The sequence below is a fragment of the Melanerpes formicivorus genome, unplaced genomic scaffold (assembly GCF_026170545.1).
Source record: "Melanerpes formicivorus ecotype bairdi unplaced genomic scaffold, bMelFor1.0.p_v2 SCAF_408, whole genome shotgun sequence".
Classification (NCBI taxonomy): domain Eukaryota; kingdom Metazoa; phylum Chordata; class Aves; order Piciformes; family Picidae; genus Melanerpes; species Melanerpes formicivorus.
In genome coordinates, this window is record NW_027142760.1 from 57,990 (window position 1) to 78,217 (window position 20,228).

At 53.0% G+C, this 20,228-nt stretch overlaps 1 protein-coding gene across 1 annotated transcript in view; it reads left to right on the forward strand.

Moving 5' to 3' along the window:
- LOC137459766 (unconventional myosin-Vb-like) overlaps positions 1-20,228 on the forward strand; it is a 54,512-nt gene that overhangs the window by 26,887 nt on the left and 7,397 nt on the right. The window contains exons 8-14 of the mRNA XM_068170522.1: positions 5,781-5,979; positions 7,602-7,695; positions 10,370-10,513; positions 13,435-13,586; positions 13,675-13,764; positions 18,168-18,318; positions 19,252-19,537. Of these exons, the coding sequence (XP_068026623.1) occupies positions 5,781-5,979; positions 7,602-7,695; positions 10,370-10,513; positions 13,435-13,586; positions 13,675-13,764; positions 18,168-18,318; positions 19,252-19,537 (1,116 nt within the window). The remainder of the gene's footprint in view (positions 1-5,780; positions 5,980-7,601; positions 7,696-10,369; positions 10,514-13,434; positions 13,587-13,674; positions 13,765-18,167; positions 18,319-19,251; positions 19,538-20,228) is intronic.

Genomic DNA, 20,228 nt, shown 5'->3' on the forward strand with positions numbered 1-20,228 from the left:
GGGCTGGAGCAGGCTGCCCAGAGAGGTTGTGGAGTGTCCTGGTGTGGAGAGCTTCCAACCCCCCCTGGGCACTGTGCTGCTGGGCAAGCTGCTGTGGGTGCCCTGCTGGAGCAGGGGGGGTTGGAGTGGATGATCTCCACGGGTCCCTCCTAACCTCACCGTGCTGGGACTCTGTGGAAAGGCCATCACAAGGAAAGGATTCCTATCTCTTCTCACCACTCAATTGTGGCTGCTCTTATCACTCCTTCCCACTCCCTCCTGTATCTCATCTGTGAGATGCCTGAGGTTTTGTTTCATCAGTTAGTGAGAAATCTCCTGTCTGTGTTTGAAAATGAAATGCACCTTTCCCTTTATGAAGGGCTGGCCATTATCTGAAGATACCTGAGTTCACACCCCTGAGGTTTGGTGTACCAACACCTCCTTTAAGCTATTTGGAGGAGGGGAAGGAGGGCTTTGGGTGGGAATTGCTCAGAATCATGAAGGGACTCAGCAACCTGCTTTGGCTGCAGATGTCCCTGCTGACTGCAGGGTAGTTGGACTGGATGAGCTTTGGAGGTCCCTTCCAACCAAAACCATTCCATGGTTCAGTGAAGGCAGTTTGCCAGCTGCAGGTCACCAGCTGCTCTCCTGGTCCTGTACCTCCAAGATAAGGAGAAAGGAGAGAGGAAGCTGTGAGTCATGTCCTCTCAACTCCTTTCAGCCTTAATTGAGAGAAGGACTCAGCCAGCATTTTAGGAAATGGTCTTGGCACATAGTAATTAATCTAATTAGCTAGAAAGGGCTCCTATTGACTTTTAATGTCTTGGCCAATATGAAAACTGGGAGAAGGGGATCTTTGATGGTTTTTGAGCCAGTGCTTTAGTCAGGTGGACACAGGCTGAGTGCTTATTTCCCAGGGCTGCTTTATCTCAGGACACTGGCACCCTCTGGAGCTGCTCTCCTCCTTTGCCCCTAGGCATATGATGGGAAAAGAGCTGGCAGTCCAAGATTATCCAGGGAGAAATAGAATAGAACTAACCATGCTGGAAAAGACCTTTGAGTCCAACCTCAATGCTGCTCACCCCGCGGGGGTTCCCAGGATAGTTTTGTGTCATGAATAGTGAGGATCCAGCTGTGCCAGGGGAGGAGTAAGTTGGACCTTAGGAAATAATTCTCCATGGGAAGGATTGGCAAGGCCTGGAAGAAGCTTACCATGGCAGTGGTGGAGTCCCCATCCCTGGAAGGCTTCCATAGGCATGTAGCTGTGCTGATGAGGGATGTGGGTTAGTGGTGACCTGGCAGTGCTGGGTTTATGGTGGGACTTGATGATCTTGAGTCATAGAATTGTCAGGGCTGGAAGGGACCTCAAGGCTCAGCCAGTCCCAACCCCCCTGCCATGGGCAGGGACACCTCACACCACAGCAGGTTGCTCACAGCCACCTCCAGTCTGGCTGCAAACACCTCCAGGCAGGAGGCTTCCACCACCTCCCTGGGCAACCTGTGCCAGGCTCTCACCACCCTCCTGGGGAACAACTTCTTCCTCACAGCCAATCTCAATCTCCCCACTTCTAGTTTTGCTCCTTTCCCCCAGCCCTATCCCTCCCTGACACCCTCAAAAGTCCCTCCCCAGCTTTCTTGGAGCCCCCTTCAGATCCTAGAAGGCCACAATGAGGTCTCCTGGGAGCCTTTGCCTCTCCAGACTGAGCAGCCCCAACTCTCTCAGTCTGTCTTGGAACCAAAACGATTCTGTGATGCTAAATGGGAAAGAGTTTAGCCATGCAAGAAAAGAAAGCTCAGGTTCTGGCTTCCAGGAGTTGGAACATCTCAGGGATGATGATAACCTGCCAGGGGGTTGGAATGAGTGATCTGTGATGATCCTTTCCAGTCTGAAAGGTGTTGGGTTTCCATGCTGGTGTGGTGGGTCAGGGAGGAAAAAGCTGCATGAGGATACACCACACAGCTGAGGAGAGAGGAGCAGCTCCAGGAGTCAGGGTGGTTGTCCTCCAGGCTGTGACCAGGAGTGCTTCAAAAGAATGATATTGACATGTATGTTGGTTCTTCACCTTTCCCCCTTCTTTGGCAGCTGACCTTTTCTCTTTCTCTGTCCTCTTGTTTCCTTTTCTGTCCTTTATTTCTAGCAAGACTGAGGACTGGGGGTACCTCAATGAAGATGGGGAGCTTGGGCTGGCTTATCAAGGCCTGAAGCAAGTTGCCAGGTCAAACACTTCCTTTTGCACCCATTGCTCCCTCTCCTCTCCCCTGCTTTTTGCTTGCTCTTTGGCTTCTTCCTCTTCCTCTGCTGCTATCCTGTTGTCCTCTCTAGGACCCTTTGTCCTCTGTAGGGCCTGTTGTCTCCTCTCTGGGGGCAGCTGGGGCAAACTGGGGATTTGAGACCCTCACTAATATTCAGAGGAGTTGATGTGATGCTAATTGGGCATTGCTGATGGGTCAGCAGTGCCTGGGCTGTGCTTCAGTAAGAATTGTTACCTTGCAACATGATAAAGGTGTTGGGAAGCTGTAAACTCCAGGAAGCCCCCCCAGAAAACCCCATTTTAGATGGTTTTATTCCCCATGCACCTCCCTAAAGTATTTCCTCTCAATCCTTAACATCCCAGAAAGGGAGTCCCTGTGCTTGTGATGCTGCCTGCTTTGCATGCTCCCATTTTGCATGCCCCTAGGTATGAGGAGGAGAGTGCATGGTGGGCACTCAGTGCCATCCTTCAGCAGCATGGTCTGGTGGGCAAATACCCCAGTGGGGCACCTTGGAGCCATACCTGCAACCTCCATATCCTCTGGAGGTGTTGGTCATTCTGGAGTGATGTCTTACCTCCTATCCTCTGGAGGTGTTGGTCATTCTGGAGTGATGTCTTACCTCCAAGCTCATGAATGCTGAGACTCACAAACAGTGAGGAAAGCAAGGCAAGAAGACTCCTGGATTCTTCTCCTGGTTCAACCTGGTGCTTGAAAGAGGAGATATTTCAATGTTAACCAGCCTGTGCTCTCCTGCAGGGTGGTTACAAACCTTGAATATATATGCTTTTAATAAAAGCAGTGGGAAAAGAGCTGTAGAGAGGAGGAGGGGAAAATAAAGCATGGCAGAAAGTCACCTGGAGTGGTCAGAGGGCAGCCAGCAGTAACAGGAAGGACAGCAGAGGTGATTCATTTGTTTTTCAAAGCAGTGTGGGAAGCCAAGTCCAGGGAAGGGTTGTGTTGTTCTGAGGGTGGCTCACAGTTCATCCTGAACCCACATGAGGAAACAAAGTGAAAGTTAAGTACTTAAATACTCACTCCATGCTGAGCTTGTGTGTTCACAGCCTCTTAAGAACATAATTCCTGACAAGATGATTACCAGGCTGGGCTCTGTGGCTGCCCATGTTGCTGTAGTGGCAAGAGGTGCTTTCCTGTCTCCTGCTGGAAAATGGGTGTGCAGATGGAGTTGTTTGGATCTTAACAACAACAGCAAAAGCAATGTTTTTTCAGCCAGAAACCTTCCATAAAGAGCATATGGGTTTTTATACAAGCCTTATAACACACCCCCCACCTCCTCCCCCCTCCCCTCCCTACTTAATTGCTCCTGCAGGGAAGCAGTTCACAGATGGAAATCTCCATGAATTTCCCAGTGGACTTGATGGAGTTATAGATTTCTTTGCCCCCACTGAATCAAATGGTTTGAGTCAGAAGGGAACCTTTAAAGCTCATCCAGTCCAACCCCCCCCTGCAGTCAGCAGGGACATCTGCAACTAGAGCAGGTTGCTCACTGCCCCAGACAACCTCACCTGCAATGCTGCCAGGGATGGGACATCTCCCACCTCTCTGGGCAGCCTGGCACAGGCTCTCACCACCCTCAGCCTCAAACATTTCTGCCTTCTCTCCACTCTCAATCTCTTTTCTCCCTCATCTTAACAGGCCCTCAGAAAAAGTCTCTCTCCAGCTTTCTTCTAGGTTCATCTGAGCATTGAAAGGCCACCAGAAGGTCTCCCTGGAGCCTTCTTTCCTCCAGGCTGCCCAAGCCCAACTCCCTCAGCCTGGAGCCTCCCAGCAGAGCCCTTCCAGCCCTGCCAGCATTGCTGTGGCCTCCTCTGGCCCTGCTCCAACAGCTCCCTGGCTGTGCTGAGCACTCCAGAGCTGTCCCAGCACTGCAGGGGGGGTCTGAGCAGAGCCCAGCAGAGGGGCAGAATCCCCTCCCTGCCCCTGCTGCCCACACTGCTGGGGATCAGCCCAGCACAGGGCTGGCTCTGGGCCAGGAGCACTCAGTGCCAGCCTCTGGCCAGCTCTGCCCCTCCAGCACCCCCAAGTCCTGTCTCCACGGGGCTGCTCTCCAGCCCTGCATCCCCAGCCTGGCTTGATACCAGGGGTTGTCTCAACTCAAGTGCAGGACCTTGCTCCATGTCTGTGGATGCTCTTGGATAAATGCTGAGCACCCAGCACCAGGGACTTCCTCAGCTTTGGGATGCTGTTTGCATCTGATGCCTGAGCCACCTGTGTGGTGTCTGCATCTGTGCCCATGGAGTACCTCCATGGGGTACAGCAGTGATATGGCCTTGGTCCTCTTCCTCTTTGCCACAGTCACCCTGTGCAACCTGGGACTAACACTTTGCAGGTTCTGTCTTGGTGGCTGTTCCTCATCCTTCTGCAGTCACTCATTTTACTGTTCTGGAGTCCTCAGAAGGAGATTTCCATTAAGCAGGGGGTAGAAGATACCCTTATGAAAAATCAATTATCATGCCTCTTGCCACGATTTTCAGCACAGGAGGGCAGTTAATGTCTCAGTGATGAATCATTCCTCCACTGGATTAATGAGGGTTTAGCAGATGGCAGGGTAATGTTCTAAACAAATACCTTAGTAACCCTTTAGCTCAACATTTCTCCCCTGGGCTTGTCAGAGCAAGGCTGGAAGGGGACCTGATACAGGGAAAAGGAGGTAGGAGAGGGTAGCAGAAGGGATTGCTGGAGGAAAAGTTGAGTAACCACCTCAGAGTGGGAGGAAGGCCGTGTTTGGTGACTTCTGTCAGCTCTGTGTCACTGCATTGCCACTTTTATGTCATGGAGTAGAAGGAAACCAATGTCTTACCCACTGCTGAAGAGTCCTGGTGAGGTCAGCAAGGGTGATGAAAGCAGGAGCTGGTCAGGATGGCCTTGTGCATAGCTCTCTGCAGGTAGCTCATGAATTGAGATTGAGGTAGACACAAATAGCCTGCTTTTTAAGCAAAGATGACTACCAGCTCTACAAACAGCTAGGAGGGAGCAAAGTGTTTCAGCTTCTGCCCTTTGGGGGGGCTCCCAGCAGCAGCAAATGGAGCCTGTGGGCAGCCCAGCCCTGTGGGGCCCTTTGCAAGACCCACAGCTCAGTTTCCAGGAGCCAGAACTGATGTCTGGGAGGAGGTGAGCACCAGAACTGATGCTGCAGGCATTCATCTGCACCACTTTCCTGCCAGGTGTTTGCTTTGGGTGAATGGGAAGAGTCAAGGAACCCAAATTAGTGGTACAGTTGCAGGGGAAAAAAAACCCCACTCCTGGATTTTTTTCCCCCTGCCTTTTATGTAAAAAACACAAAACCAAAACCCCAACAAACTCTTGGTCTCATGTCCCTATTTTCAAAAGCATTTAGTCTGTAATAGATCAATCAACAGTTCTACTGTGGCAATAGTGGCCACAGAAGTTCTTTGCTTGTGTCAGGTTGATAGGGAGGTTGCCCAGGGAAGCCAAGCTGGCTGGCTTTGAAGGCTCTCAACTCAAAACAGGGGTTACCAACAGGGTGCTGAGCTCACAGGCTGAGTGGTCTGGCCCTTCCCTTCTCTCAGGTTGCTGGAGGCACAGCTCCAGGAGCAGAGAAGAGAGCACGAGGAGGAGATGGAAGCTCTGAGAAACCAGGTGGATGCCATGCAAGAGGAGCTGGAGAAACAGCAGCAGGCTTTCCTGCAGACCCTGCAGTTGTCTCCAGAGGTCCAGGTGGAGTTTGGACTTCAGCAAGAAATCACACGTCTCACCAATGAAAACCTGGTAAGAGGCTGCAGGCAAAGCACTGCCAAAGGCAGAGACAACAGGGAAAAACACTGAGAGGAGGGAGGTAGGAAGTGTGAAGGGGAGGAGAAGGCACTGGGCTTTCTTCCACCCCTCCTCAGCTCTCTGCAAGATGCTGCAGCCTCAGCTGGTTGGACTCGATGATCTCTAAGTGCTTTTCCAACCAGAGTGATTCTGTGATCCCCCTGGTGGAGCTGAGAGCAGTGGGACTTGGCCTTGAGCTGCTCTCTGCTCTTCAGTGGCTCTGTGGCTCCACAGAGATCTTACTTCACATTTCTCATCCTCTTCTTTTTTTTATCTAATACTGGTTTGTGGCACTGCCTCCCAAATGAGCTCGTTGGGGACCACTGCTTGATTTCAAATGCAAGGCAGTCCTTGCTTCTTGCTGGCATTTACTGGGAGTGGGCAGCTGCCATGCCCAACAGCAGAGCTGGGTGGTCATGGCTTTCCCCTTTCTCACATCCTGCACCTGTGTGCAAAGTCTGGAGTGAGCCTTGGCCCCTCCTGACTTCAGCTAAGGGCTTCTTGCCTTTCTCCACATCTCTGGTGTCTAAAGAGTGTGGGAACTGTTCAGTTGTGATTAACAGCCAGCAGTAAAATGCTTTGGGTGGTTTGTTGTGAGCACTGCCTGCTGCAGGCTGCACCTAGAAGAAGCAGGCACACAGCCTCCCCAGTCAGGGAATCAGAATTGTTTTGGTTGGAGGAGCCCTTTAAGATCAGAGTCCCACCATGAACCCAGCACTGCCAGGTCACCACTAAACAAGTCCCTCAGCACCACAGCTGCCTGGCTTTGAAACCACTCCAGGGCTCCACTGCTGCCCTGGGCAGCCTCTCCCAGGCCTTGACAACCCTTTCAGGGAAGAAATTGTTCCTCATATCCAACCTAAACCTCTCCTGGAGCAACTTGAGGCCATTTCCTCTTGTCCAATAACTTGTTAGATGGGAGAAGAGCCCAACCCCACCTGGCTCCTGCCTCCTCTCAGGGAGCTGTAGAGAGCCAGAAGGTCTCCCCTCAGCCTCCTCTTCTCCAGGCTCAACACCCCCAGCTCCCTCAGCTGCTCCTCCCCAGCCCTCTCCTCCAGACCCTTCCCCAGCTTGGTTGCCCTTCCCTGGACCTGCTCCAGCTCTTCAATGTCCTTCTGGGAGTGAGGAGCCCAGAACTGAATCCAGTACTCAAACTGTGGCCTCAGCAGTGCGCAATACAAGGGGGCAATCCCTGCCCTGCTCCTGCTGCCCCACACCATTGCTGCTCCAGCCCAGGCTGCTGGTGGCCTTCCTGCCCACCTGGGCACCTCCTGGCTCCTCTTCAGCTGCTGTCACCCAGCACCCCCAAGTCCTTTCCCACTAGGCAGCTTTCCATCCACCCTGCCCCAAGCCTGGAGTGTTCATGGGGTTGTTGTGACCTGGTCTTTGTGGTGTAGGGAAGGGTCTCTCTGAGCAGCCCAGGAATAAGATGGCTTCTCTTGGGCCCAGATGCTGACACCATGCCATAGTGGTGCACAAAAGAGGTGCAGCTTGACTGCAGCCTCAGACTCACCTCAGATGAGCTGTTCTTGGGCTTCATTTTCTTTCCTAGCCTCATGCATCCTTCTGTTTTTCAGGATCTTAAAGAAATGCTGGAGAAGTTGGAAAAGAATGAAAAGAAGCTGAAGAAGCAGCTGAAGATTTACATGAAGAAGGTCCAAGATTTTGAAGGTGATTGAGCTTTTGGGGGACAATGGGGTAGAGAACAGCACTCTGGGCTGCAGGTTTTCCTTTTCAGCTTTCTGTCAGAGGAAGATTTTGCTCATTCTGGCATTTAACTGGCACTGAGCTCATCCCTGCTGTGACAGCAGGGAACTGGAAGTCCAGATGAAGCTCCTGGGTCATGCTTAGGCTGCATTTGAGGAAGCAAGAGCTGTGCTGCTGTGGTTTTAGCTTGTCAAAGTGGCTGAACTTGGCCTGCCTGAAAGAAGGTCCATGATGTGATGAGGGACAAGTTCTTGCTGGAGTTACCAGATTGATGCTTGGTGCACCAGCAATGGGAGAGTACTGCAAGAAGCCTTCCTGCTTTCCTTGCTTTCAAGACTGTGACCCAAGCATAGAGTCACAGAATCAAAGAGTTGCATTGGTTGGAGGAGACCTTTACAATCCTCAAGGCCACTCTTACCACAGCACTGCCAGGTCACCCCTAAACCATGTCCCTCAGCACCACATCCACATGGCTTTGAAAACCCTCAAGGGATGGGGACTCCACCACAGCCCTGGGCAGCCTGGGCCAGGCCTTGACAACCATTCTGGGGGAAGAAATTGTTCCTCATGTCCAGACTGCCCCTGGTGCTATCTGAGGCCATTTCCTCTTGTCCTGTCACTTGTTCCTTGGAAGAAGACATCAACCCCTACCTGGCTCCAACCTCCTGTCAGGGAGCTGTAGAGAGCCAGAAGGTCTCTCCTCAGCCTCCTTTTTACCAGGCTGAACAACCCCAGGTGCCTCAGCTGCTCCTCACAAGACCTGTGCTCTAGACCCATCCCAGCCCCTCAATGCTCTTCTTGGATTGTGGGACCCAACACTGAAGCCAGGATTCAAGGAAGGGCCTCAACAGTGTTGAGTAGAAGGGTACAATCCCTGCCCTGCTCCTGCTGGCCACACTACTGCTGACCCAAGCCAGGATGCTGGTGGCCTTCTTGACCACCTGGGCACACCCTGGCTCATCTTCATCTGGCTGTCTACCAGTCCCTCCAGGTCCTTTTCTGCTGGGCAGCTTCCAGCCACTCTGCCCCAAGCCTGGAGCACTGCAGGTGCAACTTGTGATCCAAGTGCAAGACCCAGCACTTGAGCTTGTTGAACCTCATCCCACTGGTTTTAGTCTTTCAATTCAACCTGTCCAGAGCAGAGAGAGATAACCAGTAGCTCACAGCCCACTCCTCTGGCCTGGCCTTTTTTATTTGTTTGGGGCTTTTTTTGGTTGGTTGGTTGGTTGTGGGGTTTTTTTTGGGGAGGAATTAAACCCAGTTAGCAATAAAATAGATATTGTAGGCTCCCTGTGATCACAGGACACCAGAAGTGTGTTCTGTGGCATCTGTACTGCATAGAAGGAGCTTCCCATTCTCTGGAGGCCCTGAGACTGAATCACAGCACCTTGTTCCTCATCAGCTAATTTCTGCAAACAAGGCATGATGTGAAATTAGGCTGAAGAGCTGGAGGGTTTCCACAGCCAGCACAGCTGGTCCCAGGGCCATTTGCATGCAGCAGGCTGCTGAGCACTGCAGTCCCTGCACGCTGGCCTCTTCTGTTCCATTAAACTGTGATGGCAGCAGAAGGCTCCGTGGTGTGCCACTGCAGAGCTTCAGCTCAGCAGCCAGCCAGAGGGTGGGATGCTGAGGTGTTTGTCCATTGCCTGGCTGGCTCTTCACCCCCACTGTGAAAATCATACCCTGAAAACCTACAGAGAATCATAAAATCACAGAGTAGTTTGGGCTGGAAGGGGCCTTTAAAGGTCATCTAATCAAACTCCCCTGCAGTCAGCAGGGACATCTCCAACCAGAGCAAGTTGCTCACAGCCCCCAAACAGCCTCCCCTGGGATGCTGCCAGGGGTGGGACATCTCCCACCTCTCTGGGCAGCCTGGCACAGGCTCTCACCACCCTCAGCCTCAAACATTTCTCCCTTGTCTCCACTCTCAAGCTCCCTCTTGTACTTCAAACCATCACCCCTTGGCCTCTCACAACAGGCCCTCAGAAAAACTCTGTCCCCAGCTTTCTTATAGGCTCCTTGAAGCACTGCAAGGCCACCAGAAAGTCTCCCTGGAGCCTTCTCCTCTCCAGGCTGCCCAAGGCCAACTCTCTCAGCCTGGAGCCTCCCAGCAGAGCCCTCCCAGCCCTGCCAGCATTGCTGTGGCACTCTGGTAGCTCTTATAGCCTGCAGAAAATGAAAAGTCACAGAACCCCAGCATGGTAGGGGTCAGAAGTGACCTCTGGAGCTCACCCAGCCCAACCCCCCCTGCTCCAGCAGGGCACCCACAGCAGCTTGCCCAGCAGCACAGTGCCCAGGGCGGGTTGGAAGCTCTCCACACCAGGACACTCCACAACCTCTCTGGGCAGCCTGCTCCAGCCCTCCAGCACCCTCCCAGCAACAATATTTCCCCTTGTGACTTCATCTTCTCCTCTTTTAGGTCCAAATTTTGCACTCTTTCCTTCATTCCCAGTCAGAATTTCTGCTGCCCCTTTAATTCAGGGCCTGATTTTGGTATTGTTAGAAGTCTGTGGAGTCTGATGAGATTATTAGAGATTTAATGTTTAATGCTTTCACCTTTTGTCTGGTCTAAAAGCCAGCAGAAGGTGTGAAGAGTTCTTGATCACCAGGCTCCCCCTCACCTCTCCTCTCTTCACAGCATTCCAAGCCACGGTGCCAGCAGAGAGGAGGCAGCATGAGCCCAACATGCAAGTCACTGTCCAGAGGAAGGAGAAGGATTTCCAGGGCATGCTGGAGTATTACAAAGAGGATGAGCCCCTCCTCATCAGAAACCTCATCACAGGTGAGGAGTCTGCTCTGCTCCTGTGCCTGGCTCCCTCCTCACTTGCCTGGCAGAGTTTGTCAGCTTGAGATCTCGAGACAGACAAACAGATCTGCAGCTGAGCCCTGGTGTGGCTGCAGGCTGGTGGGGAAAGCAGGGAGGGTAGGTAAGGAGCACAGCACTAAGCAGGCAGACCAGCATGGGTATAATGATAGAATCACTGAATTGTTTTGGTTGGGGAAGACCTTTGTGATCATCCAAGGATAACCCAGCACTGCCAGGTCACCACTAATCCATGTCCCTCAGCACCACAACCACACAGCTTTGAAATCCCTACAGGGATGGGGACCCCACCGCAGCCTGAACCACCCAGGTCAGGCCTTGACAAACCTTTTGGGGGAAGAAATTGTTCCTCATGTCCAGACTAAACTTCCCCTAGTGCAACCTGAGGCCATTTCCTCTGTCCAGTTGCTTGTTCCTTCACAGCTTCAATGTCCTTCTCTGGACCCACTCTAGCACCTCAATGTCCTTCTTGGAGTGAGGAGCCCAAAGCTGAATCCAGTTTCAAGCTGTGGCCTCAGCAGGGTGCAGTGCAGGGGGACAATCCCTGCCCTACTCCTGCTGGCCACACCATTGCTGCTCCAGGCCAGGCTGCTGGTGGCCTTCCTGCCCCCCTGGGCACCCCCTGGCTCATCTTCAGCCAGCTGTAGACCAACACCCCGGGTCCTTTTCTGCTGGGCAGTTTCCAGCTACTCTGCCCCAAGCCTGGAGCCTTCATGGGGTGGTTGTGACCCAAGTGCAGGGCCTGGCACTTGGCCTTGTTGAACCTCATCCCACTGGCCTCAGCCCATCGACCCAGCCTGTCCAGAGCCCTCTGTAGAGCCTCCTGACCCTCAGGCAGATCAAGACTCCTGCCCAACTTGATGTCTTCTGCAAACTTACTCACAGTGCCTCAGTCTGAGCCAGCGGTGTGCCCAGGGGGCCAAGAAGGCCAATGGCATCCTGGCCTGCATCAGGAACAGTGTGGCCAGCAGGAGCAGGGAGGTCATTCTGCCCTGTGCTCAGCATTGCTTAGGCCACACCTTGAGTCCTGTGTCCAGTTCTGGGCTCCTCAGGTTAGGAAGGAGGTTGAGCTGCTGGAAGGTGTCCAGAGAAGGGCAAGAAAGCTGGGGAGGGGTCTGGAGCACAGCCCTGTGAGGAGAGGCTGAGGGAGCTGGGGTTGCTTAGCCTGGAGAAGAGGAGGCTCAGGGGAGACCTTCTTGCTCTCTCCAACTCCCTGCAGGGAGGTTGTAGCCAGGTGGGGGTTGGTCTCTTCTCCCAGGCAGCCAGCAGCAGAAACAAGAAGACACAGTCTCAAGCTGTGCCAGGGGAAGTTTAGGCTGGAGGTGAGGAGAAAGCTCTTCCCAGCAAGAGAGATTGGCCCTGGGGATGTGCTGCCCAGGGAGGTGGTGGAGTCCCCATCCCTGGAGGTGTTTAGGAAGAGCCTGGATGAAGCACTTGGTGCCATGGTTGAGTTGATCAGATGGTGTTGGGTGATAGGTTGTACCTGATGATCTCAAAGGTCTTTTCCAACCTGGTTAATTCTGTTCTATTCAAATCCCCCCATTCAAGTCATTAAGATGTTAAATCCTAATGCACAGCAAAGAATGGATACCCAAGAGTCAACAGAGCATCTAGAAAGAGTTCTCTGAGCAATGCTAGCCCAACGCTGTGGGCTTTGAAGTCCTCCTGGTCAGACAGGCTCTTCCCTTAGAGGCTGCAGTTTGCCACTGGGATTCATTCTCTTGATGGAATGTGAACTACCAGGTTATGAATTCAGACTTCAGTGCAGCCAGAGCTGCCCTTCTGCGCCCTTCTGCTGTGACTCTTCTGCTTTAGCCATCTCCAGCAGGTCCTGTTCTACAGTTGTACCTCTGTGTGCATGCTGCAGAGAGGGAAGGGAGTTGCAGAGCTGAAATCCCCTCTACTGCAGAGCTGAGGAAAGAGTGGCTAGCCTGTGACCTACTCCAGCTCTGGTGTTCCCTGCTTCTTCTAGGAGTTTTTGAGTTGTAAGAAAGCCAACTGTATCCTGGCTGCATCAAGGGAAGCATAGCCAGCAGGTTGAGGGAGGTGATTCTTCCCCTCTGCTCCACTCTGAGACCCCACCTGGAGCACTGTGTCCAGTTCTGGAGCCCCTAGTACAGGAAAGTGCTGGAGGTACTGGAAGGTGTCCAGAGAAGAGCCATGAGGAAGAGCAGAGGGCTGGAGCTGCTCTGCTGTGAGGACAGACTGAAGGAGTTGGGGCTGTGCAGTCTGGAGAAGAGAAGGCTCTAAGGAGACCTCATTGTGGCCTTCCAGTATCTGCAGGGGGCTCCAAGAAAGCTGGGGAGGGACTTTGAGGGTGTCAGGGAGTGACAGGACTGGGGGGGATGGAGCAAAACTAGAAATGGGGAGACTGAGATTGGCTGTGAGGAAGAAGTTGTTGCCCATGAGGGTGGTGAGAGCCTGGCACAGGCTGCCCAGGGAGGTGGTGGAAGCCTCCTGCCTGGAGGTGTTTGCAGCCAGGCTGGAGGTGGCTGTGAGCAACCTGCTGTGGTGTGAGGTGTCCCTGCCCATGGCAGGGGGGTTGGGGCTGGCTGAGCCTTGAGGTCCCTTCCAGCCCTGACAGCTCTGTGATCCTATGTTGAGTCATCAAGGCTGGGGCTGTCTTGGTGAGCTGCTCACCACGATGGGGAGGGGGAAGCAGTCAGACCATAGCAGGGACACCTTCCAGCAAAACACAGTGCTCAAGGCCACATCCATCCTGGCCTTGAACACCTCCAGGGAAGGGACATCCACAGCCTCCCTGGGCAACCTCTTCCAGTGCAAGGGCTGACAAGGTCCCTTCCAGTGCAGGGTCCCTTCCAACCCTGACAGTTCTGTGATTCTAAGAGGATTTTAAAGATAAACCCCAAACCTTCCAGATCTGAAGCCCCAGACAGTGTCAGCTACAGTCCCTTGCCTTCCTGCCTACATCCTCTACATGTGCATCAGGCACGCGGATTACATCAACGACGACCAGAAAGTGCATTCCCTGCTCACCTCCACCATCAACGGCATCAAGAAGGTGCTGAGGGTAGGTGTCCACTTTTCTCTGCTCTTGGGCATGAGACCAGGTAAGGTGGTTACAGCCAGGCTCACAGGTGTCCATTTTGCCCCTGCAGAAAAACAACAGTGACTTTGAGTTGACCTCGTTCTGGCTGGCCAATACCTGCCGCCTGCTGCACTGCTTGAAGCAATACAGCGGAGATGCGGTAAGGAACTCATCGCTGGCCTTCAGGGTCTTGGATCTCCAGGCCTCCTGGGGCTTCCTTCTGGCTGGGATGGGAGGTCACCTCAGCCTTTGCTCTTTTGTTCATTTGGATGTAACACGAGGTGGCTTGAAAATTCCTAGAAAGGTTCTGGAGCCCCTATTGCAAGAGGGATCTGGAGGTGCTGGAAGGTGTCCAGAGAAGGGCCACAAGGATGATCAGAGGGCTGGAGCACCTCTCCTGTGAGGACAGACTGAAGGAGTTGGGGCTGTTCAGTCTGCAGAAGAGAAGGCTCCCAGGTGACCTAATTGTGGCCTTCCAGTATCTGAAGGGGGCCTACAGGAAGGCTGGGGAAGGACTTCTCAGGATCTCAGGTAGTGACAGGACTAGGGGGAATGGAATGAAGCTGGAGGTGGGGAGATTCAGGCTAGATGTGAGGAGGAGGTTCTTCACCATGAGAGTGGTGAGACCCTGGAATGGGTTGTGCAGGGAGGTGGTTGGGGCCCTGTCCCTGGGGGTGTTTAAGACCAGGCTGGATGAGGCTCTGGCCAGGCTGATGTAGTGTGGGGTGTCCCTGCCCATGGCAGGGGGGTTGGAACTAGATGATCCTTGTGGTCCCTTCCAACCCTGAATGAAACTATGAAACTATGAAACACAGAACAGCTTGGGTCCCAGGGGCCTTGCAAGGTCTCCTGGTCCAACCCCCCTGCAGACAGCAGGGACATCTGCAGCTACAGCAGGCTGCTCAGAGCTGACCATTTCCAGAGAGGGGCATCAGCCACCTTTCAGGGCAACCTTGGCCAGTGTCTCACCAGCCTCTGAGTAAAACATTTCTTCCTTCTCTCTGATCCAAACTAGACCACAAGTTCATAGGGTGCATGAAGAAGAGCATGGCTAGAGAGCCGAGAGAGCCTTTCCTCACCCTCTCCTCTACCCTATTGAGGCCACATCTGGAGTCCTGGGCCCAGTTCTGGGCTCCCCATTCCATTAGAGACAGGGAACTACTGGACAGAGTCCATCAGAGGATGGAGCATCTACAAAGATGCTGAAGGGCCTGGATCATCTCTGTGAGGAGCAAAGGCTGAGAGCCCCTGGGGTTATGGAGCCTGGAGCAGAGCAGCCCCAGAGGGGATCTGAGCAATGCTCAGCAAGAGATAAAGGCTGGGGGGCAAGAGGCTGGGGCCAGGCTCTGCTCAGTGGTGCCCAGGGACAGGGCAAGGAGCAATGGGCACAAACAAACCCAGGAGGTTCCCCCTGAACAGGAGGAGAAAATGGGGGTGAGGGTGCTGGAGGGCTGGAGCAGGCTGCCCAGAGAAGCCTGGGGTTCTCCTCATCTGGGGGGATTCCAGCCCCACCCTGGACACCATTATCCTGGGAAAGCTGCTGTGGGTGTCCCTGCTTGAGCAGGGGCAGATGGACTGGATGATCTCCAGAGGTTCTCTCCCACCCCCACCATGCTGGGTTTCATGGGGCCTTGCACCAAGACATTTGAGAGCTGAGACCAGGACCCTTAGAACACAGCACACCACAGAGTGTTCTGAATTCCATACCCAGCTTGGACTTGTCTCAAGGAGGGATTTCCTTCTGATAGTTTGCTTTTGGAGGCCTGGTTTTAGTAGGTCCAACAACTTTTCATTACCCTAGGATTTGCTGGAGCGTGCTGGAGCATGTCCAGAGAAGGGCAACAAAGTTGGTGAGGGGCTTGGAACACAGCCCTGTGAGGAGAGGCTGAGGGAGCTGGGGTTGCTTAGCCTGGAGAAGAGGAGGCTCAGGGGTGACCTTATTGCTCTCTACAACTCCCTGAAGGGAGGTTGTAGCCAGGTGGGGGTTGGTCTCTTCTCCCAGGCAGCCAGCACCAGAACAAGAGGACACAGTCCCAAGCTGTGCCAGGGGAGGTTTAGGCTGGAGGTTAGGAGTAAGTTCTACAGAGAGAGAGTGGTTGCCCATTGGAATGGGCTGCCTGGGGAGGTGGTGGAGTCACCATCCCTGGAGGTGTTCAGGAGGAGACTTGATGGGGTGCTTGGTGCCATGGGTTAGTTGTTTGGGTGGTGTTGGATGGTAGGTTGGACACGATGATCTTGAAGGTCTCTTCCAGTCTGGTTCGGTTCGGTTCTGTTCTATTCTATTCTATTCTATTCTATTCTATTCTATTCTATTCTATTCTATTCTATTCTATTCTATTCTATTCTATTCTATTCTATTCTATTCTATTCTATTCTATTCTATTCTATTCTATTCTATTCTATTCTATTCCATTCCATTCCATTCCATTCCATTCCATTCCATTCCATCCTATCCTGTCCTGTTCTATTCTTGACTTCAAACAGGGGAAAGCTGTTCCAGATCTTGCCATTTTCTTCTGCACGTTTCTACTAATTTTTATTCCCCCCCTGTTCTGTCAAAAGCAACCAACAGTCTGAGGGAGCAAAACTTCAGAATCCTAATGTCAGATCTCTTCCTGCCACCTCAGTAATGTTCCATGAACTGAAATCAGTCTGATGACAGCCAGTCCCTTCTGACAAAACCAGACCATGGCTGTCCCCTTAGTGCATCACACCCTGCCACATGCTCTAGGCATTGAAATGTTCAGCAGGAGCCAAATTGCACAGTCTCTCATTTAATCCTGAGCAATCAAGCTTTAAGGGTAGAGATCAAGGTCTTGATGGGCTCCAATTAATTGCTCAGGTCATTCACAGTAGTGTCTAAAACCTCACTGCTGGACTTGCCAGGTTTTAATTAGACAAGTGATAATGTCTAAGAGTTTGTGCTCCTGTTTTGCCCTGTTCTGCCTGGATCACAACATCACATTTGTAAAGGAAACCCCCACCCAAAGAAGACCCCACCCCAAAAAAAGAACCCAACCCATCAACCAACACCCCACCAAGCTTAACTTTCACATTCTTTGCCATGATTTACTGTCCTATGTGAACCTGCTCTTTGAAAATTCTGTTGATGATTTGGTGCAAAAACAAAACAAAGGGGTGGGGGGTGGGGGTGGGGGGAAAAACCCACCACCAATTCTGAGCAGTTTGTAAAATCAGCAGCTGTTTTGAGTTGGAAATTCTTCCCTGTCTGAGCACAGAACTTGGGGCTGCAGCATCTGTGTGGTTAAAAAAACCAACCCTGCTGTGTCTGCAGGGAATGAATGCAGCTAGCTGGAGAGATGGCTGAACTTCAGGTCAGCTTAAAATGCTGGGCTTGGGAGTCTTGATCTTTTCCATAATGCTCTACAGAGAATGAAGTTTGGTAACATTTGGGTGTATTGTACTCTTGTTTTAACACAGTGTTTGTACTGGATTGTGAGTAAACCGAGCCCAGAGAGTGGTGGTGAATGGTGCCACAGCCAGCTGGCAGCCAGGCACCAGTGGTGTGCCCCAGGGATCAGTGCTGGGCCCTGTGCTCTTTAACATCTTCATTGATGATCTGGATGAGGGCATTGAGTCCATCATCAGTAAATTTGCTGATGACAGCAAGCTGGGGGCAGGAGTTGATCTGCTGGAGGGCGGAGAGGCTCTGCAGAGGGACCTGGACAGGCTGGACAGATGGGCAGAGGCCAAGGGCAGGAGATTGAACACATCCAAGTGCCAGGTGCTGCACATTGGCCACAGCAACCCCATGCAGTGCTACAGGCTGGGGTCAGAGTGGCTGAGAGCAGCCAGGCAGAGAGGGACCTGGGGGTACTGGTCGATGGTAGGCTGAACATGAGCCTGCAGTGTGCCCAGGCAGCCAAGAGGGCCAATGGCATCCTGACCTGCATCAGGAACAGTGTGGCCAGCAGGAGCAGGGAGGTCATTCTGCCCCTGTACACTGCACTGGTTAGGCCACACCTTGAGTCCTGTGTCCAGTTCTGGGGCCCACAGTTTAGGAAGGAGGTTGAGCTGCTGGAACAAGTCCAGAGAAGGGCAACAAATTTGGTGAGGGGCTTGGAACACAGCCCTGTGAGGAGAGGCTGAGGGAGCTGGGCCTGCTTAGCCTGGAGAAGAGGAGACTCAGGGGTGACCTTATCACTCTCTACAACTTCCTGAAGGGAGGTTGTAGACAGGCGGATGATGGTGTCTTCTCCCAGGCACCCAGTACCAGAACAAGAGGACACAGTCTCAGGCTGCACCAGGGGAGGTTTAGGCTGGAGGTCAGGAGGAAGTTCTACACAGAGAGAGTGATTGCCCATTGGAATGGGTTGCCCGGGGAGGTGGTGGAGTCGCCGTCATTGGAGGTGTTCAGGAGGAGACTTGATGGAGTGCTTGGTGCCATGGGTTAGCTGTTTGGGTGGGTTGGATTGGTTGATGGGTTGGACACGATGATCTTGAAGGTCTCTTCCAACCTGGTTTGGTTTATTCTAATAAAGGTTTTATTCTAATAAGTACACAGGGCAGTGAAACCAAGTGTTTTCATCTCCTCCTGCTCAGGGTTTCATGACACAAAACACACCTAAGCAGAACGAGCACTGTCTGAAGAACTTTGACCTGACGGAGTACCGCCAGGTGCTGAGCCACCTCTCCATCCAGATCTACCAGCAGCTCATTAAGATAGCAGAGAGCATAATCCAGCCCATGATTGGTGAGTTCACAGCATGTTAGCCTTTAGGAGAACACTTTTCTCCTGTAAATATCCACCCTGACCTTTGTTCAGTGATTGCATGGCATTCCCCAAAGGGAAAACTGCGCTTGGAGGAGAGGTTCAACAAGGCCCAAGTGCTGGGTCCTGCACTTGACTCACAACCACCCCATGAAGGCTCCAGGCTTGGGGCAGAGTGGCTGGAAACTGCCCAGCAGAAAAGGAGCTGGGGGTGTGGGCTGACAGCTGGCTAAGGCTAGGCTAGCATGTGCCTAGGTGGCCAAGGCAGCCACCAGCATCCTTGCTTGGATCAGCAATGGTGTGGCCAGCAGGAGCAGGGAAGTGATTGTGCCCCTCTGCTTGGCACTGGTGAAGCAACACCTGGAATCCTGGGTTCCACTCTAGAATCATAGAATCACAGAATGGTCTGGGTTGGAAAGGACCTCCAAAGGTCATCCTAGCCCAACCCCCGCTCTGCAGTAAGCAGGGGCATCCTCAACTAGATCAGGTTGCCCAGAGCCCTGGCAAGCCTCACCTGGATCACTCCAAGGACATTGAGGTGCTGGAGCATGTCCAGAGAAGGGCAACAAAGCTGGTGAAAGTTCTAGAGCACAAGTCTGGTGAGGAGCAGCTGAGGGACCTGGGGAGATGTTGAGGCTGAGGGGAGACATCCTCAGTCTCTACACCACCAGCACCCCCAAGTCCTTTCCATCCCTTCTTTCCCCATCCTGGATTGATGCTGGGGGTTGCCTCCACCCAGGATTATCACAGTAAATCAATGGTTCTGTCCCACTTTCAGTCCTCCCAGCACCCACTGTGTGGCACCCTGAGACTGCTGCATGCCTGTGACTGCCCAGGGGTGGATCAGCTCTTACTTCTAATGACTAGTAGGTTGGTTCAGGCTTCCTTAGCTCTGTTTTTTTTCTCCTTTTTCAGTGTTTGCAGTGTTGGAAAATGAGAGTATCCAGGGGCTTTCTGGTATCAAACCAATAGGCTACAAGTTTCGCACCTCCTGCCTGGCAGATGGTGACATCACCTACACCTTAGACACAATCATTCACCAGCTGAACAACTTCCACAGCACCATGTGTGACCAGGGCATGGACCCTGAGATCGTGGAGCAGGTCTTCAAGCAGCTCTTCTACATGATCAATGCAGTTGCCCTCAACAACCTCCTGCTGAGGAAGGATGTCTGCTCATGGAGCACGGGCATGCAGCTGAGGTGGGACACGGGCTTTGGGCTGGGGTGTACCTGCTCGAGAGAGTTTTGTTCGTGCATAAGGCGATGGGAAAGAGGAGAATGAAATGCTGATGGGTCTGCTGGTTTTACAACAGCTGTTGTAGCACTGAAGGCTCATTGAAGGATGGAGAGCAGCCCTGTGGAGAAGGCCTTGGGGGTGCTGGGGGTGCAAAGCTGGCCATGAGCTGGCACTGAGCACTGCCAGCCCAGAGACAGCCCTGCCCTGGGCTGATCCCCAGCAGTGTGGGCAGCAGGGGCAGGAGGGGATTCTGCCCCTCTGCTGGGCTCTGCTCAGACCCCCCCTGCAGTGCTGGGGCAGCTCTGCAGTGCTCAGCACAGCCAGGGAGCTGTTGGAGCAGGGCCAGAGGAGGCCACAGCAATGCTGGCAGGGCTGGAAGGGCTCTGCTGGGAGGCTCCAGGCTGAGAGAGTTGGGCTTGGTCAGCCTGGAGAAGCGAAGGCTCCAGGGAGACCTTCTGGTGGCCTTGCAGTGCTCACATGGACCTAGAAGAAGGCTGGGGACAGATTTTTTCTGAGAGCATGTTAAAATGAGGGAGAAAAGAGGGAGATTGAGAGTGGAGAGAAGGAAGAAATATTTGACAGTGAGGGTGGTGAGAGCCTGTCCTAGGCTGTCCAGAGAGGTGGGAGATGCCCCATTCCTGGAACCATGCCAGG